This window comes from Gymnogyps californianus, chromosome 13, assembly GCF_018139145.2.
Source record: "Gymnogyps californianus isolate 813 chromosome 13, ASM1813914v2, whole genome shotgun sequence".
NCBI classification, from domain to species: Eukaryota; Metazoa; Chordata; class Aves; order Accipitriformes; family Cathartidae; genus Gymnogyps; species Gymnogyps californianus.
The window spans coordinates 24,853,999-24,875,360 of record NC_059483.1 but is presented as its reverse complement, the minus strand read 5'-3'; the positions used below and the strand labels follow the sequence as shown (position 1 = coordinate 24,875,360).

Sequence of the window (21,362 nt, the reverse complement as noted above, 5' to 3'; positions counted from 1 at the left end):
GTTGCTGGGGTTTGAGTAGCCACAGTGCTTGTCATAGGGATTAGAGTAGCTGCAGTAGCTGTCGCCAGAGTTTGAGTAGCCGTAGTGCCTGTTACCAGAGTTTGAGTAGCCGTAGTGCCTGTCACCAGAGTTGAAGTAGCTGCAGTCATGGGAGCTGATCTCTGGGTGGTATTTTTAAATAGTTGTTTAACCCTAGGCAAGATCTGAATCACATTCAGGAACAGGCTGATTCCTAGCAGTACGACCATACTAAGTTCAACATCCCAAGGATATTCAAAATTTACAAACTCCTTCAATGCTATTGCAATTAACCTGGTAAAGAAAAGGAAGATGTGGGAAGATGTCTCCCCAATAGGTTGGCTCCCCGAGGAGAAAAGGTAGAAAGTGCAGTTATTAATATTCTCTAGGAGATAGCACCCGAAGTACGGAGATCTCTCCTCCACAGATTGGTTCCCAGAGGAGAAAAGGTAAAAGGTACAATTATTAATAGTCTCCCATAGGCAGCTCCCGAAGTACAGAGGTGACAACAATGCCGAGTACAAACACCCGATTAGTTTCACGGCTTGCACTTCTATCATATCATAAACCAGTGTTACAAACAACAACAACGTGATAACTCTAGCCCGGTTCCCACCGATGATAAACAGCACAACAGGGAGCATATACTGCAAGTAGGGCATTACATAACGCAATTTCAAGAACCACAACACCAACTTTGAGAGCAAACGAACCCACATTGTAACCAGTAACTATCAAACCAATACAATGAATACTTATAACAAGTTTGTTTTAACACACTCTGATCAGATCTGTCGTTATCTCAACCCTTCGTGCCCCACGTTGGGCGCCAAAAAAGGCTGTCGTGGTTTAACCCCAGTCAGCAACTAAGCACCACGCAGCCGCTTCCCCCTCCCCCTCCCAGTGGGGTGAGGAGGAGGAAAGCAAAGGAAAAAAAAAGTAAAACTCATGGGTTGAGATAAGAACAGTTTAATAACTAAAGTAAAATATAATACTAACAATAGTAATAATGAAATATAATAATAATAGTAATGAAAAGGAATGCAACAAAAGAAGGGGGGGGGGGGAGAAAAAAAAACGGTGATGCACAATGCAATTGCTCACCACCCGCTGACCGATGCTCAGTTAGTTCCCGAACCGCGATCCGCGCCTCCCGGCCAGCTCCCCCCTGTTTATATACTGGGCATGACGTTCCATGGTATGGAATACCTCTTTGGCTAGTTCAGGTCAGCTGCCCCGGCTATGCTCCCTCCCAGCTCCTTGCCCACCTGCTTGCTGGCAGAGCATGGGAAACTGAAAAGTCCTTGGCTTAAGATAAGCGCTACTTAGCAACAGCTAAAACATCAGAGTGTTATCAACATCATTCTCACACTAAATCCAAAACACAGCACTGTACCAGCTACTAAAAAGAAAGTTAACTCTGTCCCAGCCGAAACCAGGACACCAACATTTATGAATAAATCACTCTTCATGTATTAAAGCTCCCTGGGCAGTCCTATGGTAAACCCACTGTATTCCATTGACAGCTATGGTGTCAAGGACAGGCTGCTCTACAAGGGAAGGTGAGCTAGGAACTGAGCGTCACAGCAAGGGAGGCAGGTTGCTACATCACCAACAAGGAGCCAGGAAGTCAAATCAGCAAACTCAGGATAAGAATCAGGTCTGGAGATTGTAACCAGCATCAGCCAGGAGTCCAGTGATCACCCAGCAAATCTGACGTGACAATTCAGATCCAGTCAAGCCAATGGGACAGGGCTGGTGTCAGGAATGAGGTACAAGACTTGCTGCAGACAAGTACCTGCAACATAGCTCCTGTGTAGCACAGATGATAGCCAAGGACAAGATTCTCAGTTAAAAGCAGTTCCCCAGTGGAGGTGGGGTTATGAACAGGTTTCTTATCAGTTTCTCAATGACAGCTGTTATCAGCAAGCCATCCTTGAGCTAAATTAGAAAGGCAGAAGTGCACTGCAGTCCATCATAAATGTAACTTTTATCCTACTATGGTGAATATGCACCAACCCCAACAAAATCTCAGCCAAATAGCCATCCAGTTCAAGCCATTGCAGCTGTACTGCAGTAAAGAATTGTACTGGGCATCATTGGCAAGATTTTGGTTGGGGGGCGAGGAGGAGGGCTACCAGGGTGACCTGTGAGGAAGGAGATCATGAAGTGCCCTGTGCTGACGATGGCTGGTTCCAGTCAGCTCACCTCCTTTGAACAAGAGGAGTTTCTGGCACTTCTGTGACAATGTTTTTAGGAAAGAGAAGTAAACACCCAGAAAAAGAAACAGCAAGGTCAGAGCAGTAGGAGTTACTCCATGGAAGAGCAGCTACACCCCAAAGGGACTGTGGCCTATGAATAAGACCATGCCAGTAAAGGTACTTCCCCAAAGGGACTGTGGACCATAGAGGACCCATTTTGAAGCGAAGGAAACAAGCAAGAAGAAAGAAGCAGCAGAAGAAAAGTTTAAGGAATACGGAGTGGCTGAAAGAAATGGCTGTGCACTGAGTGTAACCTCCCATGCCACTGCCACCGCATCAAAGGAAATAACTGTAACCTGTGATGATAACAATGGGAGTGGAGACTGGAAAGTGGGAGGAGAGGTGTCAGTGACATCGCATGCACCCGCACAAGCCAGGTGCCTGCACCTGCCCTATCAGCTACTCAGCCACCAGTGATATCACATGCACCTGCACAAGCCAGAGGCCTGCTAATGGCCTATCAGCTGCTCAGCAAGAAGTGACCAACAGTCACCTTAGGGGGGACCATGACGATGAATGGTCGCCTCATAGGACTGCGTGGACAAAAGCCCCCCTGCCCTTTCCCTCACTGGCCGCCCCATGGCTGCGCTTTGCCATCCCACCAGCCAAACAGTCTCCTCTGACCCCAGCACTGGTGGTCCTGCTGGGGGGATGTGGACACTGTGGTGGCACGGCCAGACGTCCCCTGGCTGATGCCAAGGTGAGCTGCTGGGGAAGTTGGTACCGTTTCTGGGCCCGCCAGGCCACCGCAGCATCGCTACTTCTCCATGGGACAGCTCCACGGAAGGGAAGGGGTTCAGCGTCCTTGTCTCCCCATGTCTGACTCAGTGTCATGGGGTGCTGGAGCTCAGCCCACAGCAGCCCCTTATGGGCCTTCCCTGTGTCCCCACCACAGCTGAGGACACCCGAGACGGAGATCTTGTCCCAGTTGTGTTTGGAGGGGTCACATGGCGCCCTGCCACATTGCAGAGGGGACATCTCGGCCCTGGTTGTGTTTGGAGGTTGTCAGGGCGCCCCACCTCAAACTTCCCCTCGGCTGTGGTTTCGGTTCTGCCTTCGCCCCCAACATGGGCAGTCCCAGGAAAGGGGAAGAGAAACTGCAGGGTGAGGGGAGGTGCCAGGGGACAGCCAGGGAGGAGCAGTGGGTAGGGGACATTGTGGGGGTGAGGCCGGCTCTGGTCACCCCATTGTCCCTCCAGTGCTCGACACTGGTGACAATGGGGACAGAGCAGGGGGATGGCCCCCACCATTCCTGTTCCCACACCCAGGGGGCACTTGGGGAGGGGGACAGGTTTCCCCACCAAAGATGGTGGGAGGGAAAGGGGAGTGCCAGGCTGCAGCCCAGCCCCAGGCCCTCTCCTGGGGGCATTTACGGGAGAGTTGGAGCTCCCCAGTACTGTGGGGTGCAGGGAAGCAGAGAGGCAGCTTCCAGGCCCCATGGTATGGATGGGGCTCCATGGAAATGGGGAGACTGCTCATCCACTGCAGCCCCCTGGAATGGGCCTCAGGGTGGGGGGACCATGGTCCCATCCCTGTCCCAGCCTGGGGATCCTGCCCAGCCAAGTGCTGCAGCTCCAAGGGTCCGATGACTGTCAGTGGGCAACAGTCCCTTCCAGTCCCCACAACCCATCTCCCCCCTTGGGCACCATCACACTACAGCTGCTCCAGCCCATCCACTTCCTGCGCCCCGAGAGGAGCTCCTGGAGGAGCTGCTTCCTGCAGCCCTGCCTGCACCCATCCCTGACCCCGCAGCTGTGGGCTGGGCTGCAACTGCTCGTCACCTCCTCCCTGGGGAGTCCCTTCCCCAGGATCAGGCCAGTGGTGCCGAGGGGTCAGGGGCTATCACCAGCTCTCCTCACTCTTGCCCCCTTGAGCTGTCCAGGGCCACAGTCTTCGCTCACACGCCTTCCCAGCTCTGCTCCTGCTTCTTTGCCACATCACCGGCTTCTACCCGCAGCCCATCAGTGTGGCCTGGCTGCAAGACGGACAGGAGGTGACAAAGAGGCATGGGGCCAGCGCACAGCCTGAGGGCATGGGGAGCCTAGGCATGCGGCCAGGCTGTGGGAACAGGGTTTGCCTCCCCTGCGGGAAAGACACCCACGTCGGGGTGAACCTGCCTGGTTAAGTGGGCAGCACAGAGCGGATGGAGATGTCTGTGCTATGCAGGGCCAGACATGCTGGGCACGAGTGGCAGCGAGGGACATACCTGTCAGGGACAGTGGATGCAGCCCATGGTGGCACCTCCACCTGTAATGTGGGTAGAAAAGAGGGGTTAAGTCACCCGCACTGCCCTGATTGTCAAGGTACTGCCGCAGCCATGAGGGACCCCTCCTGCAGCCAGTGAGATGGCCTCGCTCCCACCCAAATTCCCCCAGCACTCACAGCCATGCTCGGGATGCCCCAGACCAGCCCACTTCAAGCAGGAGCCTCCGGGCCCTCCCCAAAACCTCAGTGCCGGCCCCATTGGCTGCCAGGGCCACTAGCACCAGCGGAGTTGCCCAGGCAGAGCAACCCTGAGGAGAAGTGTGCGGCCACATCTCTCACAGCCCCTTCCTCCTGCCGCTGCACCCACTACTGCATGCTCAGGGCCTCGCTGCTGGCACCATGCAGTCCCCTCGCTGCTGCCTCCTCCTTCTCCTTCTCCTTTACCTCCTCCTCCTCTCTGGGACATGGGCAGACCAGGAGGGTAAGTGGGAGCCCTGGCTCATCAATACCTGCTCCCATGCCCCCATGGGGCTTCCTGCTCCCCACCCGCCTTGGGCACTTGCGTCCTCATCCCTCCTTGTCCCCTGGCTCCACACCTCCTCCGCAGCAGGGATGCAGCCACCCCAGGTGGGTGCACGGGGTGGGACCTGGGGCTGCCAAGGATGCAGGGGGCTTATAGGGGGCCTGCAGGTCCCTGCAACCCCCAGGACCTGTCCCTCAGCCCCTCCACTTTCCCCAGCCCTCTCCTCCCACTCCCATCTCCCCCTGTCGACCCCTGTCTCGTGTAGGGACCTTCACTATCCGGCTGCTCCAGACCTCCACCTTCCAAAACACCTCCTTCGTGGACACAGAGGGACTGGGCCTGCTGGAAGACATCGAGCTCGGTTCTCTTGATAAGCACACCTGGACCATCCGCTTCTACCAGCCCTGGGTGCGCCCAGCCCTGCCCCGCAGTGACTGGGATACCATTGAGAACATGATCAAGATCTATTTGCAGGAGTTCAACCACCTGGTCAATGAAGGTGCCATGCAGAAGCATGTGCCCTGTAAGTATCCGGTCTTCTCTGCGTCCCCGCTCTGAACAGCATCTGGGAAGTGGGGAAGGACCTGGCTGTGCTGGCGCTGCCCAGGAGATGCTGACCATGTCCGCAGGAAGGCAGTCCCAGCCCCTCATGCAACCTCTCTCTCCTCTCTGCCCCTCCAGACCCCTTCGTGGCCCAGTGCATGGCGGGCTGCAAGCTTTACCCGAACAGGACCTCCGAGGCCTTCGCCTATGTAGGCTACAATGGCCAGGACTTCCTCAGCTTCAACACAGACAATACCAGCTGGATCCTCTCCCAAGACACCGACCTGTCACGGTACGTCTGGGCCGTTCTCCAGAACTATACCGCCTTCAGAGAGATCCTGGAAGTCCTCTTCAATGATACCTGCATCGATGACATGGAGGTGTTACTGCGCTACGGACAGGCAGCTCTGGAGAGACAAGGTGAGACCACCCCAACCCTGGCACGGCCACCCCAAAGCCCCCCACACGCTGGGGCGAAGCGGTGCTCCACCAGGGCTCCCCTCACCCCTTGGCTCTCGCCCCGCAGAGCTGCCCGTGGCCACAGTCTTCGCCCGCTCGCCCAGCCCAACCCAACTCCTGCTGGTTTGCCGCGTCACCGGCTTCTACCCACGGCCCATCAGCGTGGCCTGGCTGCGGGATGGCCAGGAGGTGCCACCGGGCCCGGCGCTCAACACCAGCGCCATCCTGCCCAATGCCGACCTCACCTACCAGCTCCGCAGTGTCCTGGCCGTGGCCCCCCGTGATGGGCACAGCTACGCCTGCCGCGTGCGCCACCGCAGCCTGGGCACCCGCAGCCTCCTCATCCCATGGGGTAGGTGCCACCTGTGGGGACAGGGATGGGTCTCCTGAGCCGCCCTGCCTGACGGGATGGAGCAAAGCCAGGAAAGCTCATGGCAGCCTCTGCTTGTGTTTCTCAGGGAACTCAGAGGTGGTGCTGATTGCAGGGCTCGGGGCTGGGCTGCTGGCAGCTGTGACCGTGGCTGCCATCACGGCGCTTTGGGTGTGGAGACGCAGGTGAGGTCCCTTCTGCCCTGCAGAGCAGCAGTGGGAAAGGAGCGGAGGAAATGCTCCAGGGGATTGCTGCACTTAGCAGCAAAGCTCCTGCTCCAGCCCTGCCACAAGCTGTCTGCACCCCCACAAGGTCTCTTTCATGGAGTACCCATGAGCTGTCCCCCTCTCATTTCAGAAAGCACCAGCAGATGGAGGAATCAGAGTCCAGGAACTCCATCCTGAGCAAAGAAGCTTAGCCCAGAAGGGAGCCAACAGCCCCCATTTCCTTCCATCACCCTCACAGGGATAAAAAGTCTACCTTTTTCTGCTTCGACAAAATTCTGGGCACTGCCGAGTGCGAGATCATCTCGACTCAGAGACGCAGCGGTGAAACCTGGGGGGCTCCTGACCTGCTTCAATTTGCTAAGCAGACAACGATGCAAGTCTGAAACCTCCTCCCTCATTACACACGATCACCTCTTACCTTGTAGCACTGCCCCATGCACCCACTGAGGCTCTTTAGGGCACCCCAATGCCCAGTGGCAATTTTTCCCAGTTCTGGTACAATAACACATTTATCAGTAGGTGGTAAGCTGTGCCCTTCTACTGTCACTTTCTAGTATTTTTTCCTAAAAGCTGGCTTTATTAACCATATTCCAGAAATATTTGTGCTGAGACTGAACTGTTCTGCACAGACTAACAGCACCTGGCCACAAACTGTTTTACAAAGTGCTGAGTAACACTGAAACTCTGATGTAATCTGTGGGAGCTGCAGATGTGTATAAAACGAAATTAAAACATTTGTGTTTTTGCTAAGAACATGTGCCTTTCTTCAGGATTTGGATGGGCTTGGGGAGGTTTTGACCAGCTGCAAATGGAAGCTGGAGCACCACTGAATTATTGGTGCTAATTGCAGGAAACACCAAAGCAAGAAAAAAAAAAGGTAAAAGTGTGTTTGTGCATATACAAACACTTTCTTACATACTTCATGAAAATAAGCAACTGTGCACATGGGGGTAAAGTGCCCCCAAGCCTCCCAGTTAAGGAGAAAAAGGAAGCCAATCTCCCATCGGAGACAGCAGAGCTCAGACAGGCATAGGAAGGAATTTAGTTCATGCTCCCAATCAACCACACACTTGAATGTGCGGCTTCAAAAGGTTTGGTTTCACAGGACAACTTCCTGGCAAAGTTTCACAGGATAAGACTCTGGCAACCATGTGTGAGCCAACTATCAGCTCAGTCAGAAGAAAACCCGGCTGGCCTGTGGCCACGTCCACCACAACTCCACCAGGGCTGGTTCTCCCCTGGCCAACCCTGTGAACCACAGTGCTGTGGGCAGGACTGAATCTCCCTGACAGCCAGAGTCACCTGTCGGCACCGCGGGGCTCAAGGATCTTGCTGCAGGAGGAGTGATACTGAGGCTTTCCCAGCCGTTGCTGAGCTAGGACAGACAGATGAAACTTTCAGCTGCAGGCAGGGCTCACCTTGGGGTTGGGAGCCCACAGCCTCAGCACCAATAGGGCACACGGGGCAATTCATCTCCCAAATGGAGTGAAACACCCTGCAGCACTCACAGGACATGGCAGGATGAAGCTCACTCACCTGGAGAGCAGATGCAGCCAGTGAGCAAACCTGGTAAGAAAAGGTGGTCATGTACATGACCTCCCAAGAGACCCTACAATAACACACACACAAACACCCAGTACCGAGGAGGTGTCTGCAAGTGTTTGTTCACAGCCCCCAAGAGACCCTACAATAACACACACACAAACACCCAGTACCGAGGAGGTGTCTGCAAGTGTTTTTTCACAGCCCCCAAGAGACCCTACAATAACACACACACAAACACCCAGTACCGAGGAGGTGTCTGCAAGTGTTTGTTCACAGCCCCCAAGAGACCCTACAATAACACACACACAAACACCCAGGCATTTTGAGAGGTCTCTTCAGGCATTTCAGCCCAGCCCAGTGGGTGCTGGTGCCCACACACCCAGTGCAGCACCCAGAGGCACTGCAGCCCTGCCCACCCCACCCCAACTCACCCAGGCACGGCTCTGGGCTCAGGGGGGGTTACAGCCCTCACCTGAGGGGGGACTGCAAGGACCAATGGTCACCTGAGGGGACTGCAAGGACCAGTGTTACCTGCAGGGTCTGTGAGGACCAATGGTCACATGAGGCGTAACTGCAAAGTCCTACAGTCACCTGGGGCAGGACAGTGAGGACCAGTGGTCACCTGGGAGGACTGTAAGAACCAATGTCACCTGACAGAACTGTGGGGACCAATGGTAACCTGGGGGGGTGACTCTGAGGACCAACAGTCACCTTAGGGGACTGTGAGGACCAATGGTCTGTGTGGACGAACAGCCCCCTGCCCCCTTTGGTCATCTGCTGACCAAAACAAGTGACAATATCAAGGAGGAAAAAGTTGTGACCTCTCTTACAGCAAGTAAGAAAGTGCAAAAACACAACAAAAACATGAGGACAAGTACATTTAATAGAGATGAGGAAGAGCTAAAGCAGAACTTCTGGTCCACTGCAACAGTGGGAGACATCTGGAGAAAATTCAGAGGGGGCTGAACACATCACAAGCACCCGCACAAGCCAGGTGCCTGCACCTGCCCTATCAGCTACTCAGCCACCAGTGATATCACATGCACCTGCACAAGCCAGAGGCCTGCTAATGGCCTATCAGCTGCTCAGCAAGAAGTGACCAACAGTCACCTTAGGGGGGACCATGACGATGAATGGTCGCCTCATAGGACTGCGTGGACAAAAGCCCCCCTGCCCTTTCCCTCACTGGCCGCCCCATGGCTGCGCTTTGCCATCCCACCAGCCAAACAGTCTCCTCTGACCCCAGCACTGGTGGTCCTGCTGGGGGGGATGTGGACACTGTGGTGGCACGGCCAGACGTCCCCTGGGTGATGCCAAGGTGAGCTGCTGGGGAAGTTGGTACCGTTTCTGGGCCCGCCAGGCCACCGCAGCATCGCTACTTCTCCATGGGACAGCTCCACGGAAGGGAAGGGGTTCAGCGTCCTTGTCTCCCCATGTCTGACTCAGTGTCATGGGGTGCTGGAGCTCAGCCCACAGCAGCCCCTTATGGGCCTTCCCTGTGTCCCCACCACAGCTGAGGACACCCGAGACGGAGATCTTGTCCCAGTTGTGTTTGGAGGGGTCACATGGCGCCCTGCCACATTGCAGAGGGGACATCTCGGCCCTGGTTGTGTTTGGAGGTTGTCAGGGCGCCCCACCTCAAACTTCCCCTCGGCTGTGGTTTCGGTTCTGCCTTCGCCCCCAACATGGGCAGTCCCAGGAAAGGGGAAGAGAAACTGCAGGGTGAGGGGAGGTGCCAGGGGACAGCCAGGGAGGAGCAGTGGGTAGGGGACATTGTGGGGGTGAGGCCGGCTCTGGTCACCCCATTGTCCCTCCAGTGCTCGACACTGGTGACAATGGGGACAGAGCAGGGGGATGGCCCCCACCATTCCTGTTCCCACACCCAGGGGGCACTTGGGGAGGGGGACAGGTTTCCCCACCAAAGATGGTGGGAGGGAAAGGGGAGTGCCAGGCTGCAGCCCAGCCCCAGGCCCTCTCCTGGGGGCATTTACGGGAGAGTTGGAGCTCCCCAGCACTGTTCCTGCTGCTGTGGGCTGGGCGGGAACTGCTCGTCACCTCCTCCCTGGGGGGCCCCATCCCCAGGGTTAGGCAGGCGGTGCAGGAGAAGCCTGAGCTGGAGGTGCCGGGGGGACCCAAAGCAGCCCTTCTCCCCGTGCGGGGACTGAGAGGACAGCAGCCATCTTTCTCCAGTCAGGGCTTAAACCCAAAAGCCATCACCTCCATTGGAGCTGATGCACCCCACAAGAATGGGGATAGGGGCGAGGTACCATCAGTGGGGAGAGGGCGTCAGAGGAACCCAGCTCGGGTCATCAAGCACCCATTTTCTTCTAGTGCCGTTTCCTGGGCCTCCCTTTCCCTACCCTCTCCTCCTGGCCGGGCTCTCCACAGCCCCAGCCTGTCACGGCACTTCATGCTCAAGACCTTATTTCGTCTTTTCTCCCTCCCACACATCCCCATCCCCCAGCTCGGGACCTCTGGGCCCCTCCCCAACACATCCGCACCAGTCCCATTGGTGGAGAGCGACCACCATGACTGCTGGGCTGGCTTGAAGCGTGGGACCCCACGGGTTCTTCCTCCTCCCGCAGTCACTGCTGCTGCCGCTTCAGCCTTGCTGCGTGCACCATGCAGGCCCCTCACCTCCTCCTCGTCCTCTTTCTCCCCCTCCTCTTCCCCGGGATGTGTGCAGACCCAGAGGGTAAGTGGGAACCCTGGCTCACCCCAACCGCTCTCACCCCCCTGTCAGAGGACCCCACAGGTTCCTCAGGGGAGGTACAGCCACGCCACTGTCCCCTGCATGGAGGGGATGATCCCCAGCACCAAAGGGCCACCACCCCCCCCCCCGTGAAGCACCCAAAGGCGCCCTGTCCCTGCCCACCCTCTCAGTTCCTGCCTCCAGCTTGGGGATTCATGCCCCACTGGCTCCAGCACAGGGGCTCGAGCACCCAAGCAGAAGTGAGGCCAGGGGTTGCCAGCCATGCCTGGGGTGTTGGAGTTCCCCCAAAGGTGCCTTCCTCCTGCAGGGAGCCCGTGGGCACCAGGGGGGTCTCAGCCCCACGTGGTGCTGTGGGCCCCTTCCAGCAGCCCTTTGTTCGTTGGGGAGCTGCACCTGCAAGAGGGTGTTTCGGGCACCACCGTCACACAGAGCGTTTCACCACAACCCCATGAGACCTCACGTTTCCGGGGGGGGCAGCAGCAGACATGGGAATGCGCGACTGATCTCTGGGCTGGGCTACTCTCCTGCCCCTATCAGGGTTTGGTCTCCTTGAGCTCCCGATGCCTGGGAGCCCCCAAACCTGGACGTAATGCCCTTTCCCCTCCTCCATCCTCCATGTCCTCTGCGCCATGTGCAGGTCTCTGACAGATACAGGTCCTGGTACGGGTGCTTCTTCTGGGGAAAGTATCGCCCCAAACAAGCACCGAGATGCCCCCCACCATCTGCTCTGCACAGCCAGACAGCAAGCAGTGGGCAGGAGGGAGGCAGGGAGGGGAGGGGACGAGATGCCTGAAACCGTGTACAGGAGAGAAACACCATGTTGAAAGTAAAATAGAGAAGGAAAAAGAACAGTGGAGGCAGAGGAAGTTCAGACAGGAAAGCAACCCTGAGTGGGCTGAAGAGCATAGAATCATAGAATCATAGAATGGTTTGGGTTGGGAGGGACCTTTAAAGGTCATCTAGTCCAACGCCCCTGCCATGAGCAGGGCCATCTTCAACTAGATCACGTTGCTCAGAGCCCCATCCAACCTGACCTTGAATGTTTCCAGGGACGGGGCATCTACCACCTCTCTGGGCAACCTGTGCCAGTGTTTCACCACCCTCATTGTAAAAAATTTCTTCCTTACATCTAGTCTGAATCCCCTGTTTCCCCCCCAGCCCCCCCACTCATCTCCTCTTTCCTGCAGCCCTTCCCATCCCCATCCTCTTTCCCAGCAGAGCCACAGGTTTTCCAGATGCTCCAGACCAGCCTCTTCACCAACATGAGCTCTGCCGAGGTGTACTTGGTGGCTTTCCTGGGGGACGTGCCCATCTTTGCACTGGATCCTGCCAACTGGAGCATCCACTTCCATTGGCCCTGGGCCCACCAGGCTGCAGCTGAGGGTGAGACAGAGAAGATCATGTCCCACAACAAAATCTTTCTGCGCAATATGGTTCGATACGTGCACGAAATGGCCCAGAAGGCGCAAGTGGACTGTGAGTACGGGGATGACCCCAGCCAGAGCCCCAGCCCCTTTCCCTGGATTCCGGCTGTGCCCTCCTCCCCACCGGAGTGGCATTTGTGGGGTCTCATAGGGTGCAACAGCTCCTGAAAGGGTAATGGGAAACGCTGCGGCTGTTGGGGCACATGGCTAGCAGGGGTGGGGAGGGCAGCACACCAGAAACGCCCCTCACGGCTCCTGCCATCTGGCACAGGGGGACCCCTCTGCACACTGCGGGGCTGCTGCCAAATTTACCGGGGCTGCAAGACCCGCACAGCACAGATCAGGGAAAGAGAAAGTTGGAGGCAAATATTTTGGGGGACAAGATTCTGTCTGAGCAACCACCCTGTGCTAACTGGCCCCATATCCACTCTGGCCTTCCAAGGGGACTGAGGGCTTGCAGGGTGTTCCGGGGCTTCCTGAAGCATGGCCCCATGCCCTGCTGCCCATTGCACCCCGCTGCCCATCATACCCCTGCACATGCCTCCAGCCACATCCCACCTAGTGCCACCCATGTCCCACACACTCATGGGACCTCTCCACCGGCTCTGCCCTTGGCAGACCCATTGGTGGTCCAGATCCGTGTGGGCTGTGCGCTGCACCGCAACAGGACAAGCTGGGGCTTCATGGACATCGGGGAGGGTGGCAGAGACTTCATAGCTTTCAAGGTGGAGAGGCAGCGCTGGGAGCCCCAGCAGCCATCCCCGCTAGCAGACCTGGTCAGCAAGTCCCTCACCAGAATGAAGGCCGTCACAGCGCTCCTGGAGCACCTCCTCTCCATCTCCTGCCAGAGCCACATCCTCACCCTGTGCAGGTATGGGAAGGCTGATCTGGAGAGACAAGGTGAGACCACCCCAACCCTGGCACGGCCACCCCAAAGCCCCCACACACACTGGGGCCAAGCGGTGCTCCACCAGAGATCCCCTCACCCCTTGGCTCTTGCTCCCCAGAGCTTCCCGTGGCCACAGTCTTTGCCCGCTCGCCCAGCCCAACCCAACTCCTGCTGGTTTGCCGCGTCACCGGCTTCTACCCACGGCCCATCAGCGTGGCCTGGCTGCGGGATGGCCAGGAGGTGCCACCGGGCCCGGCGCTCAACACCAGCGCCATCCTGCCCAATGCTGACCTCACCTACCAGCTCCGCAGTGTCCTGGCCGTGGCCCCCCGTGATGGGCACAGCTACGCCTGCCGCGTGCGCCACCGCAGCCTGGGCACCCGCAGCCTCCTCATCCCATGGGGTAGGTGCCACCCATGGGGATGGGGGCGCAGGGTGCAGGTAGCAGCCACTGGCCCTGCAAGGGGCAGCTCCTGCCTGGTGCTGCCACACTCACGTGGCCGCCCTCTTCTCTCCCTGTCCCAGGAAACCACAGCACAGCTCCAACCATCAGCATCACCATCGCAGTGCTGCTCCTTGTGGCCGCAGCCTCTGCCGGGGCGTTTTGGTGGTGGAAGCGCAGGTGAGGTCTCCCTCCCACCATCTGCTCTCAGTTTACAGGCAAATGGGTTGGGCCAGGGGTTGCACCAGCAGCAGCTCTGCAGGGATTAACTCCTCGGCCCCGACTGCAGCTCACAGTGGCCCCCCCTTGCAGGAAAGGTGACAAGGCCACATGGGAGACCCAGGAATTCATCATTTGAGGCCTGGCTGCCCACAGAGCAACAAGCTCCCTCGCCGCCAGCTCTCCCTGCTCATCTCTTGTCCCATCCCTGACCCATCAGCACTGACAGTGGTTTGCTGTGGAAAACCACCGCATTAAACAGCTACAAACTTCCCCAGCTGCACATGGCTCCTGTGGCTCTCACCGTCCTTCCCCCTCATGAGGTCCCCCCAGGAAAGCCCCCAGTGCGCTGCAGAGACCCCACATTGCAGCCAGGAAGACTCCCTTTTCCTGAACACTGGCTGATCTCCCCTGCCATGTCAGGAGAAGCAATTCCTCCGCCAACCTCTCCCACATCTCGGCATCTCCATGGCCAGTGTCTGTCCCTGGCAGAAGGGCAGTGACAACCTGGGGTCAGACCAGTGTGGGGCTGCTGAGTGGGATGGGGGATGGAGCACGCCACAAATGAGGGATTTGAGCTGTTTCGCTGGGGAGAGAAGGGGAAGGGAGGATCCAAGTGACATCTCCAATTCCCTGACGCAGGGAGGTGTTTCAAGCAGGTGTGAAGCTGCTCTGGCTCCAGTGCTGATCTCACCCTCTGTCCAGGATGGTTTTGGGTTAGGATCTCCTCCACTCCTGACTCCTGCCCCCATGCCTGACTCCTGCCCCTGCAAAAGCTGGAGGGATGGGGGAGAGTCACCCTCCCAATATGCCTGACAGCCATGAAAGAGCCAAAGCTCTGGGGGACTCTGTCTTTGAGCGACATGCCCCCAAGAAGGGTGGTGTGGTGGGTTGACCCTGGCTGGATGCCAGGTGTGGACCAAGCTGCTCTATCACTCCCCCTCCTCAACTGGACAAGGGGGAGAAAATCCGACAAAAGGCTCATGGGTCGAGATAAGGACAGGGAGATCACTCAGCAATTACCGTCATGGGCAAAACTGACTCAGCTTGGGGAAATTAATTTAATTTATTGCCAATCAAAATCAGAATAGGATAATGAGAAATAAGAACAAATCAAAAAACACCTTCCCCTCACCTCTCCTTTCTTCCCGGGCTCAACTTCACTTTTGACTTCTCCACCTCCTCCTGCCAAGTGGCACAGTGGGACGGGGAATGGGGATTACCGTCAGTTTATTATGCATTGTCTCTGTCGCTCCTTCCTCCTCACTCTGCTCCAGCATGGGGTCCCACCCATAGGAGACAGTCCTTCACAAACTTCTGCAGCGTGAGTCCTTCCCACGGGCTGCAGTGCTCCAGGAATGGACTACTCCAGCATGGGTCCCCCATGGGGTCACAAGTCCTGCCAGCAAACCTGCTCCAGCGTGGGCTCCTCTCTCTCCATGGGTCCACAGGTCCTGCCAGGAGCCTGCTCCAGCATGGGCTCCTCTCCATGGGTCCACAGGTCCTGCCAGGAGCCTGCTCCAGCGTGGGCTTCCCATGGGGTCACAGCCTTCTTTGGGCATCCCCCCGCTCCGGTGTGGGGTTCTTCATGGGCTGCAGGTGGATATCGGCTCCACCGTGGAACTCCATGGGCTGCAGGGGGACAGCCTGCCTCACCATGGTCTTTACCACGGGCTGCACGGGCACCACCTCTGCTCCGGAGCCTGGATCACCCCCTCCTTCACTGACTTTGGTGTCTCCATAGTTGTTTTTCTCACATATTCTCACTCCTCTCCTCCAGGCATTGTTGCGCAGCAGTTTTTACCCCTTCTTAAATATGTTATCACAGAGGCACTACCAACATCGCTGATTGGCTCAGCCTTGGCCAGCAGCAGGTCTGTCTTGGAGCCAGCTGGAACTGGCTCTGTTGGATGTGGGGGCAGCTTCTGGCATCTTCTCAGAGAAGCCACCCCTGCAGGCCCCCTGCTACCAAAACCTTGCCATGTAAACCCAATACTCTCTGCCAGTGGACTACAGAGTAAACCTCTGGGGTTTACCACGGGAGGAGGCGAAGGCCACCACGGGCCAGGCTCAGCCTACATCTCCTTGGATGTCAGGGTGCTGCTGCAGCCAGGAGGGATGACTTCGCACCCACCCAAACTCCCCTGGCACTTGCAGCCGCAGGCCAGAGCGCACCAGTGCCGCCCTCTGCCAGCCACACCACTTCCCCCTGGGAACACACCTGGCCAGGCCCTCCCCAAAACCTCAGCACCAGCCTCATTGGTTACCGGGCCCACCCCATGGCGCTGGCAGCACCAGAGCTGCCGAGGCAGAGCAGCCCTGGGGAGAAGTGCACAGTCACGGCTCCCGTGGTCCCTTCCTCATCCTGCTACACTTGCTCCTGCACACTTGCCGCTGGCACAATGCAACCCCCTCGCCGCCTCCTCCTCCTCCTCTTCCTTCTCCTCCTCCTCCCTGGGACGCTGGCAGATCCAGAAGGTAAGTGGGAGCCCTGGCTCACCCCCACCTGCTCCCATCCCTGCACTGCGGGACCCCACAGAGGTGGCAGGGGGTGGGCACAGACAGGCCACTGTCCCCATCACCAAGGGGCCACCCTCCACCCCACAGCACCCAAAGGTGCCCCATCCCTGCCCACCTGCTCGGGGTTGCCTGCCCCACAACATCCTGCCCAGCCCAGCACCGCTGGTGCTGGGGTTCAGATGCCTGAGCAGCCAAGGAGCAAGGGGTCCCTCAGCCAAGCCTGGGGTGCTGGGGTGCCCCCAAAGACACCTTCCTCCTGCAGGGAGCCTGCGGGCAGCAGGGATTCTCAGCCCCTCACAGCACAACAGCCCTGCTCTGGGCTCCAACCCCTTGAGCAGGTCCTGGGCACCGCCCTCAGTGTGCGGGATCATTTCTTTTGCAATCGAAGGGTCCCTTGATCCTCTGCATTCTCCCCCTGTGAAACAATGTTCGAAGGTTCCTCCTGCAGCTACAATGAGCCTTCACCTGCATCCCCAGCCTGTGTTTCCCATTCCAGGGGCAGGCGCTCACCACGCCCTGGCCAGGGGGGCACCCACTGCTCCAAAACAGGCTTCACTCTGCCCTGCTTGCTACTGGAACCTCATTCAGCGCTGCAGCATCGAACTCAGTCTCCTGCCTCCTGTTAGGGTTCGGTCTTGAGCACTGCCCGGGAGCCCCTAAACTGGGGTGAAATGCCCCTTCCCCCCACCCCCCCAGCCCCTGCTCAGAAAGGCCATGGAAGGAAACTGCAAACTGACTGAAACCAGGGGATTTCCCCCGCCCTGCCCATCTGCCCCATCTCACCCTGCCTGTCCCCAGGGACACTGCAAGCCAGGCTTCCTCCCAGGGCTGCCCACCAGCACTGGAGCTGGCAGTCCCCTGACCTCCTCCTTCATCTTTATGCATCCCAATGCTGCTTCCTCTCCCCCCTCTCCCCACAGGCTCTTGCAAACTCCACCTTTTCCAAACCTTCATCTTCCACAACACCAGCTTTGTGGACATTTCGGCCTGGGCCACCCTGGAGGACATCCTCTTTGCTACCCTGCAGAAATACACCCAGAACATCCTCTACCTCCACCCATGGGTCTACCCAGCCCTGCCTGCAGCAGAGTGGGAGAACCTGCAAAACCTGTTCAGGATCTACGTGCACAACTTCATCCTGTCCCTGTCCAGTGATGCCCCACTATACCATACACCGTGTGAGTACCAGGTGCTCAGCACCTCCTCACCCAAGGCAGGGAGCTGTGAGAAGGAGCTCAGAGCCACTACCAACAGCTTCCCCAAACTGGGGCTGGCAGGAGGGCAGGGAATGGGCCTCATCCTGCACCATCAAGACCCCCAAACCACCCTGTCTTGTGCGGAGGTCACACGGGGCCATCCTCGTCCCCAGCACAAACCTTGGCCATGTTTAGCTCCACTTACGCCCTCACACCAGCCCTCTCTATTACTCTCTGGGCATCACAAATCCCACCAGAGAAGTGATCTGAGAAAGTGGAGTAGAAGGTCGAAGCGGCCTCTCCGCTCATGCCTGTGGGACCGGACACAGGGAGCAAGCACCTGGCCCCACACACTGGTGCAGCACTGGTGACCCAAGGGCAGGGCGCCAGGCAGAGTCCCCCTGTCCTCCTACTTGCCCGCACCCCAGGTCCCGTCACTCCCCCAAGGCAGTGCTTCCTGCTTTGCCACGGCTCCCGGCCCTCCTGTGGGCAGGGGCAGCTTGAGGATGATGAGCTACAGGGCTCAGGACCGGTTTCTCACCCGCAGAGTTTCCACCTGGTGTGAAGCAGAGCAGTGACATGGGGGAACAGAATAGAATACGATATAGAATAGAATAGAATATAGAATAGAATAGAATAGAATAGAATAGAATAAATAGAATAGTTCAGTTGGAAGGGACCTACAACGATCATCTAGTCCAACTGCCTCACCGCTTCAGGGTTGACCAAAAGTTAAAGCAAATTATTAAGGGCATTGTCCAAATGCCTCTTGAACACTGACAGGCTGGGGGCATCGACCACCTCTGTAAAGAAATGTTTCCTAATATCAAGTCTGAAACCTGCCTTGATGCAGCTTTGAACCATTCCCACATGTCCTCTCCCTGGATCCCAAGGAGAAGAGATCAGCACCTCCCTCTCCACGTCCCCTCCTCAGGAAGCTGCAGAGAGCAATGGAGTCACCCCTCAGCCTCCTTTTCTCCAAACTAGACAAACCCAGAGTCCTCAGCCGCTCCTCATAGGACATTCCTTCCAGCCCTTTCACCAGCTTTGTTGCCCTCCTCTGGACACATTCGAGTACCTTCACATCCTTCTTAAATGGTGGGGCCCAGAACTGCACACAGTACTCCACGTGAGGCCGCACCAACACTGAATATAGTGGGACAATTCCCTCTCTTGACCAGCTGCTTATGCTGTGCTGGATGCACCCCAGGATGCAGTTTGCCCTCTTGGCTGCCAGGGCACACTGCTGGCTCCTATTGAGCCTGCTGCCAACCAGCACCCCCAGATCCCTTTCTGCAGGGCGGCTCTCCAGCCACTCCTCTCCCTGTTTATACTTGTGTCCAGTGTTACTCCATCCCAGGTGCAGAATCTGGCATTTGTTCTTGTTAAATTTCATGCCGTTGATGATTGCCCAATGCTCCAATCTATCCAGATCCCTCTGCAAGGCCTCTTGTCCCTCAAGACAGTCAACAGCACGTCCCAGTTTGGTATCATCAGCAAACTTGCTAATGGTGCATTCAACTCCTACATCCAGATCATTGATCAAAATATTGAACAGCACTGGCCCTAGGATGAGCCCTGAGGAACACCACTGGTGACGGGTCGCCAGCCAGATGTAGCCCCATTCACTACAACCCTTTAAGCCCTGCCGTTCAGCCAGTTCCTCACCCAGCGCACCGTGAACTCACTCACCCCACAGTTGGACAACTTGTCCAGAAGGATGCTGTGAGGGACAGTATCAAAAGCCTTACTAAAATCCAGAAAAACTACATCCACTGCCTTCCCCTCACTCACTAGGTGGGTGACCTTATCGTAGAAGAATATCAAATTAGTTACAGGATCTTCCCTTTGTGAACCCATGTTGACTGTGCCTGAGGATTGCATCATCCTTTAAATGCCTTTCAATAGCACCCAGTATGTTCTCCATAATTTTTCCAGGAACTGAGGTTAGACTAACAGGTCTGTAGTTTCCTGGGTCTTCCCTCACACCCTTCTTGTAAACTGGAATAACGTTGGCAAGCTTGCAGTCAGTGGGGACCTCCCCAGACTCCCAAGACCTTTGGTAGATGATCGAGAGGTGTCCTGCCATAACATCCACTAGCTCCTTCAGTACTCTGGGATGAATCCCATCAGGTCCCATAGACTTGTGAACATTCAGCTGATACAGCTGGTCCCTTACAATTTCAGTGTCCACAAATGGAAAGTCACTGTTCCCGCAGTTGTGGTCCTCTGACTCAGAGGACTGGGCAGCCCAAGGTCTATCAGTATTATTAAAGACTGAGGCAAAAAAAGCATTGAATGCCTCCGCTTTTTCTTCATCCCTATTAGTCAGGTGACCTCAACAAGTATTGGTCCAATGTTTTCTTTAGACCTCGTCTTGCTATTAACATACTTTAAAAAGCCTTTCTTGTTGTCTGACACAACACTGGCCAGTTTAAACTCTAATTGAGCTTTGGCCTTTCGTGTCTTCTCCCTGGGGAGAATGACTTTTGGAGTGCAGAGGGAACGGGGAAAGGGCTGTGCCCAAAGAAGCGGGTGCCAGCCTCCAATTTTGGGCTCCAGCTCCAGCTCGAGCTGCACTCGTGATGCCCATTGTCCCCCCCCAGACCCCTTTGTGTTCCAGTGCGCAACCGGCTGTGACTTGTATCCCAATGGCTCCTATACCAAATTCTACCGTCTCGCCTACAACGCCCACGACTTCCTCAGCTTTGACGTGGACAACGGCCGCTGGGAGATGTGGCAGGAGACTGAGCTGGCAGCACAAGTTGAGAGGCAGTTCAACACCTTCACTGGCTTCTCTGCGACCCTGCAGCACCTTCTCAATGTCACCTGCGTTGATCACATGAAGAAATTCATCAAGTACGGACAGGCAGCTCTGGAGAGACAAGGTGAGACCACCCCAACCCTGGCACGGCCACCCCAAAGCCCCCCCACACACTGGGGCCAAGCGGTGCTCCACCAGGGCTCCCCTCACCCCTTGGCTCTCGCCCCGCAGAGCTGCCCGTGGCCACAGTCTTTGCCCGCACACCCAGCCCAGACAAGCTCCTGCTGGTTTGCCGCGTCACCGGCTTCTACCCACAGCCCATCAGCGTGGCCTGGCTGCGCGACGGCCAGGAGGTGCCGCTGGGCCCGGCGCTCAACACCAGCGCCATCCTGCCCAACGCTGACCTCACCTACCAGCTCCGCAGTGTCCTGGCCGTGGCCCCCCATGACGGGCACAGCTACGCCTGCCGCGTGCGCCACCGCAGCCTGGGCACCCGCAGCCTCCTCATCCCATGGGGTAGGTGCCACCCCTGGGGATGGGGCGCAGGGTGAGGGCAGAGGCCCCTGGCCCCATGCAGGTGCCTGGAGGATGGTGGGTGATGGCAGCTTTGGCCATGGCCTCCTGTGCGCCCGCAACCCCTCTCTCTCCTCTCTCCTCCAGGCGGCTCCAAGGCAGCTCTCAGTGTCGGCACCACCATCGTGGTGCTGCTGATCGTGGCTGCAGCCCTCGCTGTTGCCATCTGGTGCTACAGGCGCAGGTGAGGTCTCCTCCTCGCCCAGCTGCACCAGCCCCACTGGCTCCAGGCCATGGCGGGTGGGAGCTGCCTGGCCAGGGCTGCCTGCCCTTGTCCAGCCTCACTTACCTCCTCCTCTCCTGCAGGAGCTGAGAGCACGGGACACACCACGCCAGGGATGCCCCGGGGACACACCGGCCCCCCACATCGCCCTGATAATAAACCACTAATTAACACTCCCACGCATGTGAGAACTCCCAGTGCACCATGCCCAGCGCCTACAAGCACATGGCATCACACGGCTCCTGCCC

At 57.3% G+C, this 21,362-nt stretch overlaps 2 protein-coding genes across 2 annotated transcripts; both read left to right on the top strand.

Moving 5' to 3' along the window:
• Positions 1–4,952: 4,952 nt before the first annotated feature.
• Positions 4,953–14,094, top strand: LOC127021712 (uncharacterized; the record flags this gene model as incomplete). Its single annotated transcript, XM_050904910.1, has 11 exons — positions 4,953–4,965; positions 5,273–5,530; positions 5,689–5,970; positions 6,077–6,361; positions 6,468–6,564; positions 10,737–10,846; positions 12,080–12,340; positions 12,907–13,188; positions 13,296–13,580; positions 13,703–13,799; positions 13,932–14,094. Coding segments are annotated over 11 exons (2,016 nt in total), but the record flags the coding sequence as incomplete, so codon positions are not given.
• A 2,146-nt stretch (positions 14,095–16,240) lies between these two features.
• Positions 16,241–21,029, top strand: LOC127021410 (antigen-presenting glycoprotein CD1d-like). The gene is made up of 5 exons (XM_050904440.1): positions 16,241–16,316; positions 17,279–17,536; positions 20,161–20,442; positions 20,550–20,832; positions 20,981–21,029. The coding sequence occupies exons 1-5, from the start codon at positions 16,241–16,243 to the stop codon at positions 21,027–21,029; spliced, it is 948 nt and encodes a 315-aa protein (XP_050760397.1).
• Positions 21,030–21,362: the final 333 nt, after the last annotated feature.

Coding starts and splice junctions, on each gene's coding strand:
- LOC127021410 (XM_050904440.1), top strand. CDS start 16,241: ATGCAACCCCCTCGCCGCCTCCTCCTCCTCCTCTTCCTTCTCCTCCTC. Junction 16,317..17,278: donor GACGCTGGCAGATCCAGAAG/GTAAGTGGGAGC, acceptor CTCTCCCCACAG/GCTCTTGCAAACTCCACCTT. Junction 17,537..20,160: donor CCCACTATACCATACACCGT/GTGAGTACCAGG, acceptor GTCCCCCCCCAG/ACCCCTTTGTGTTCCAGTGC.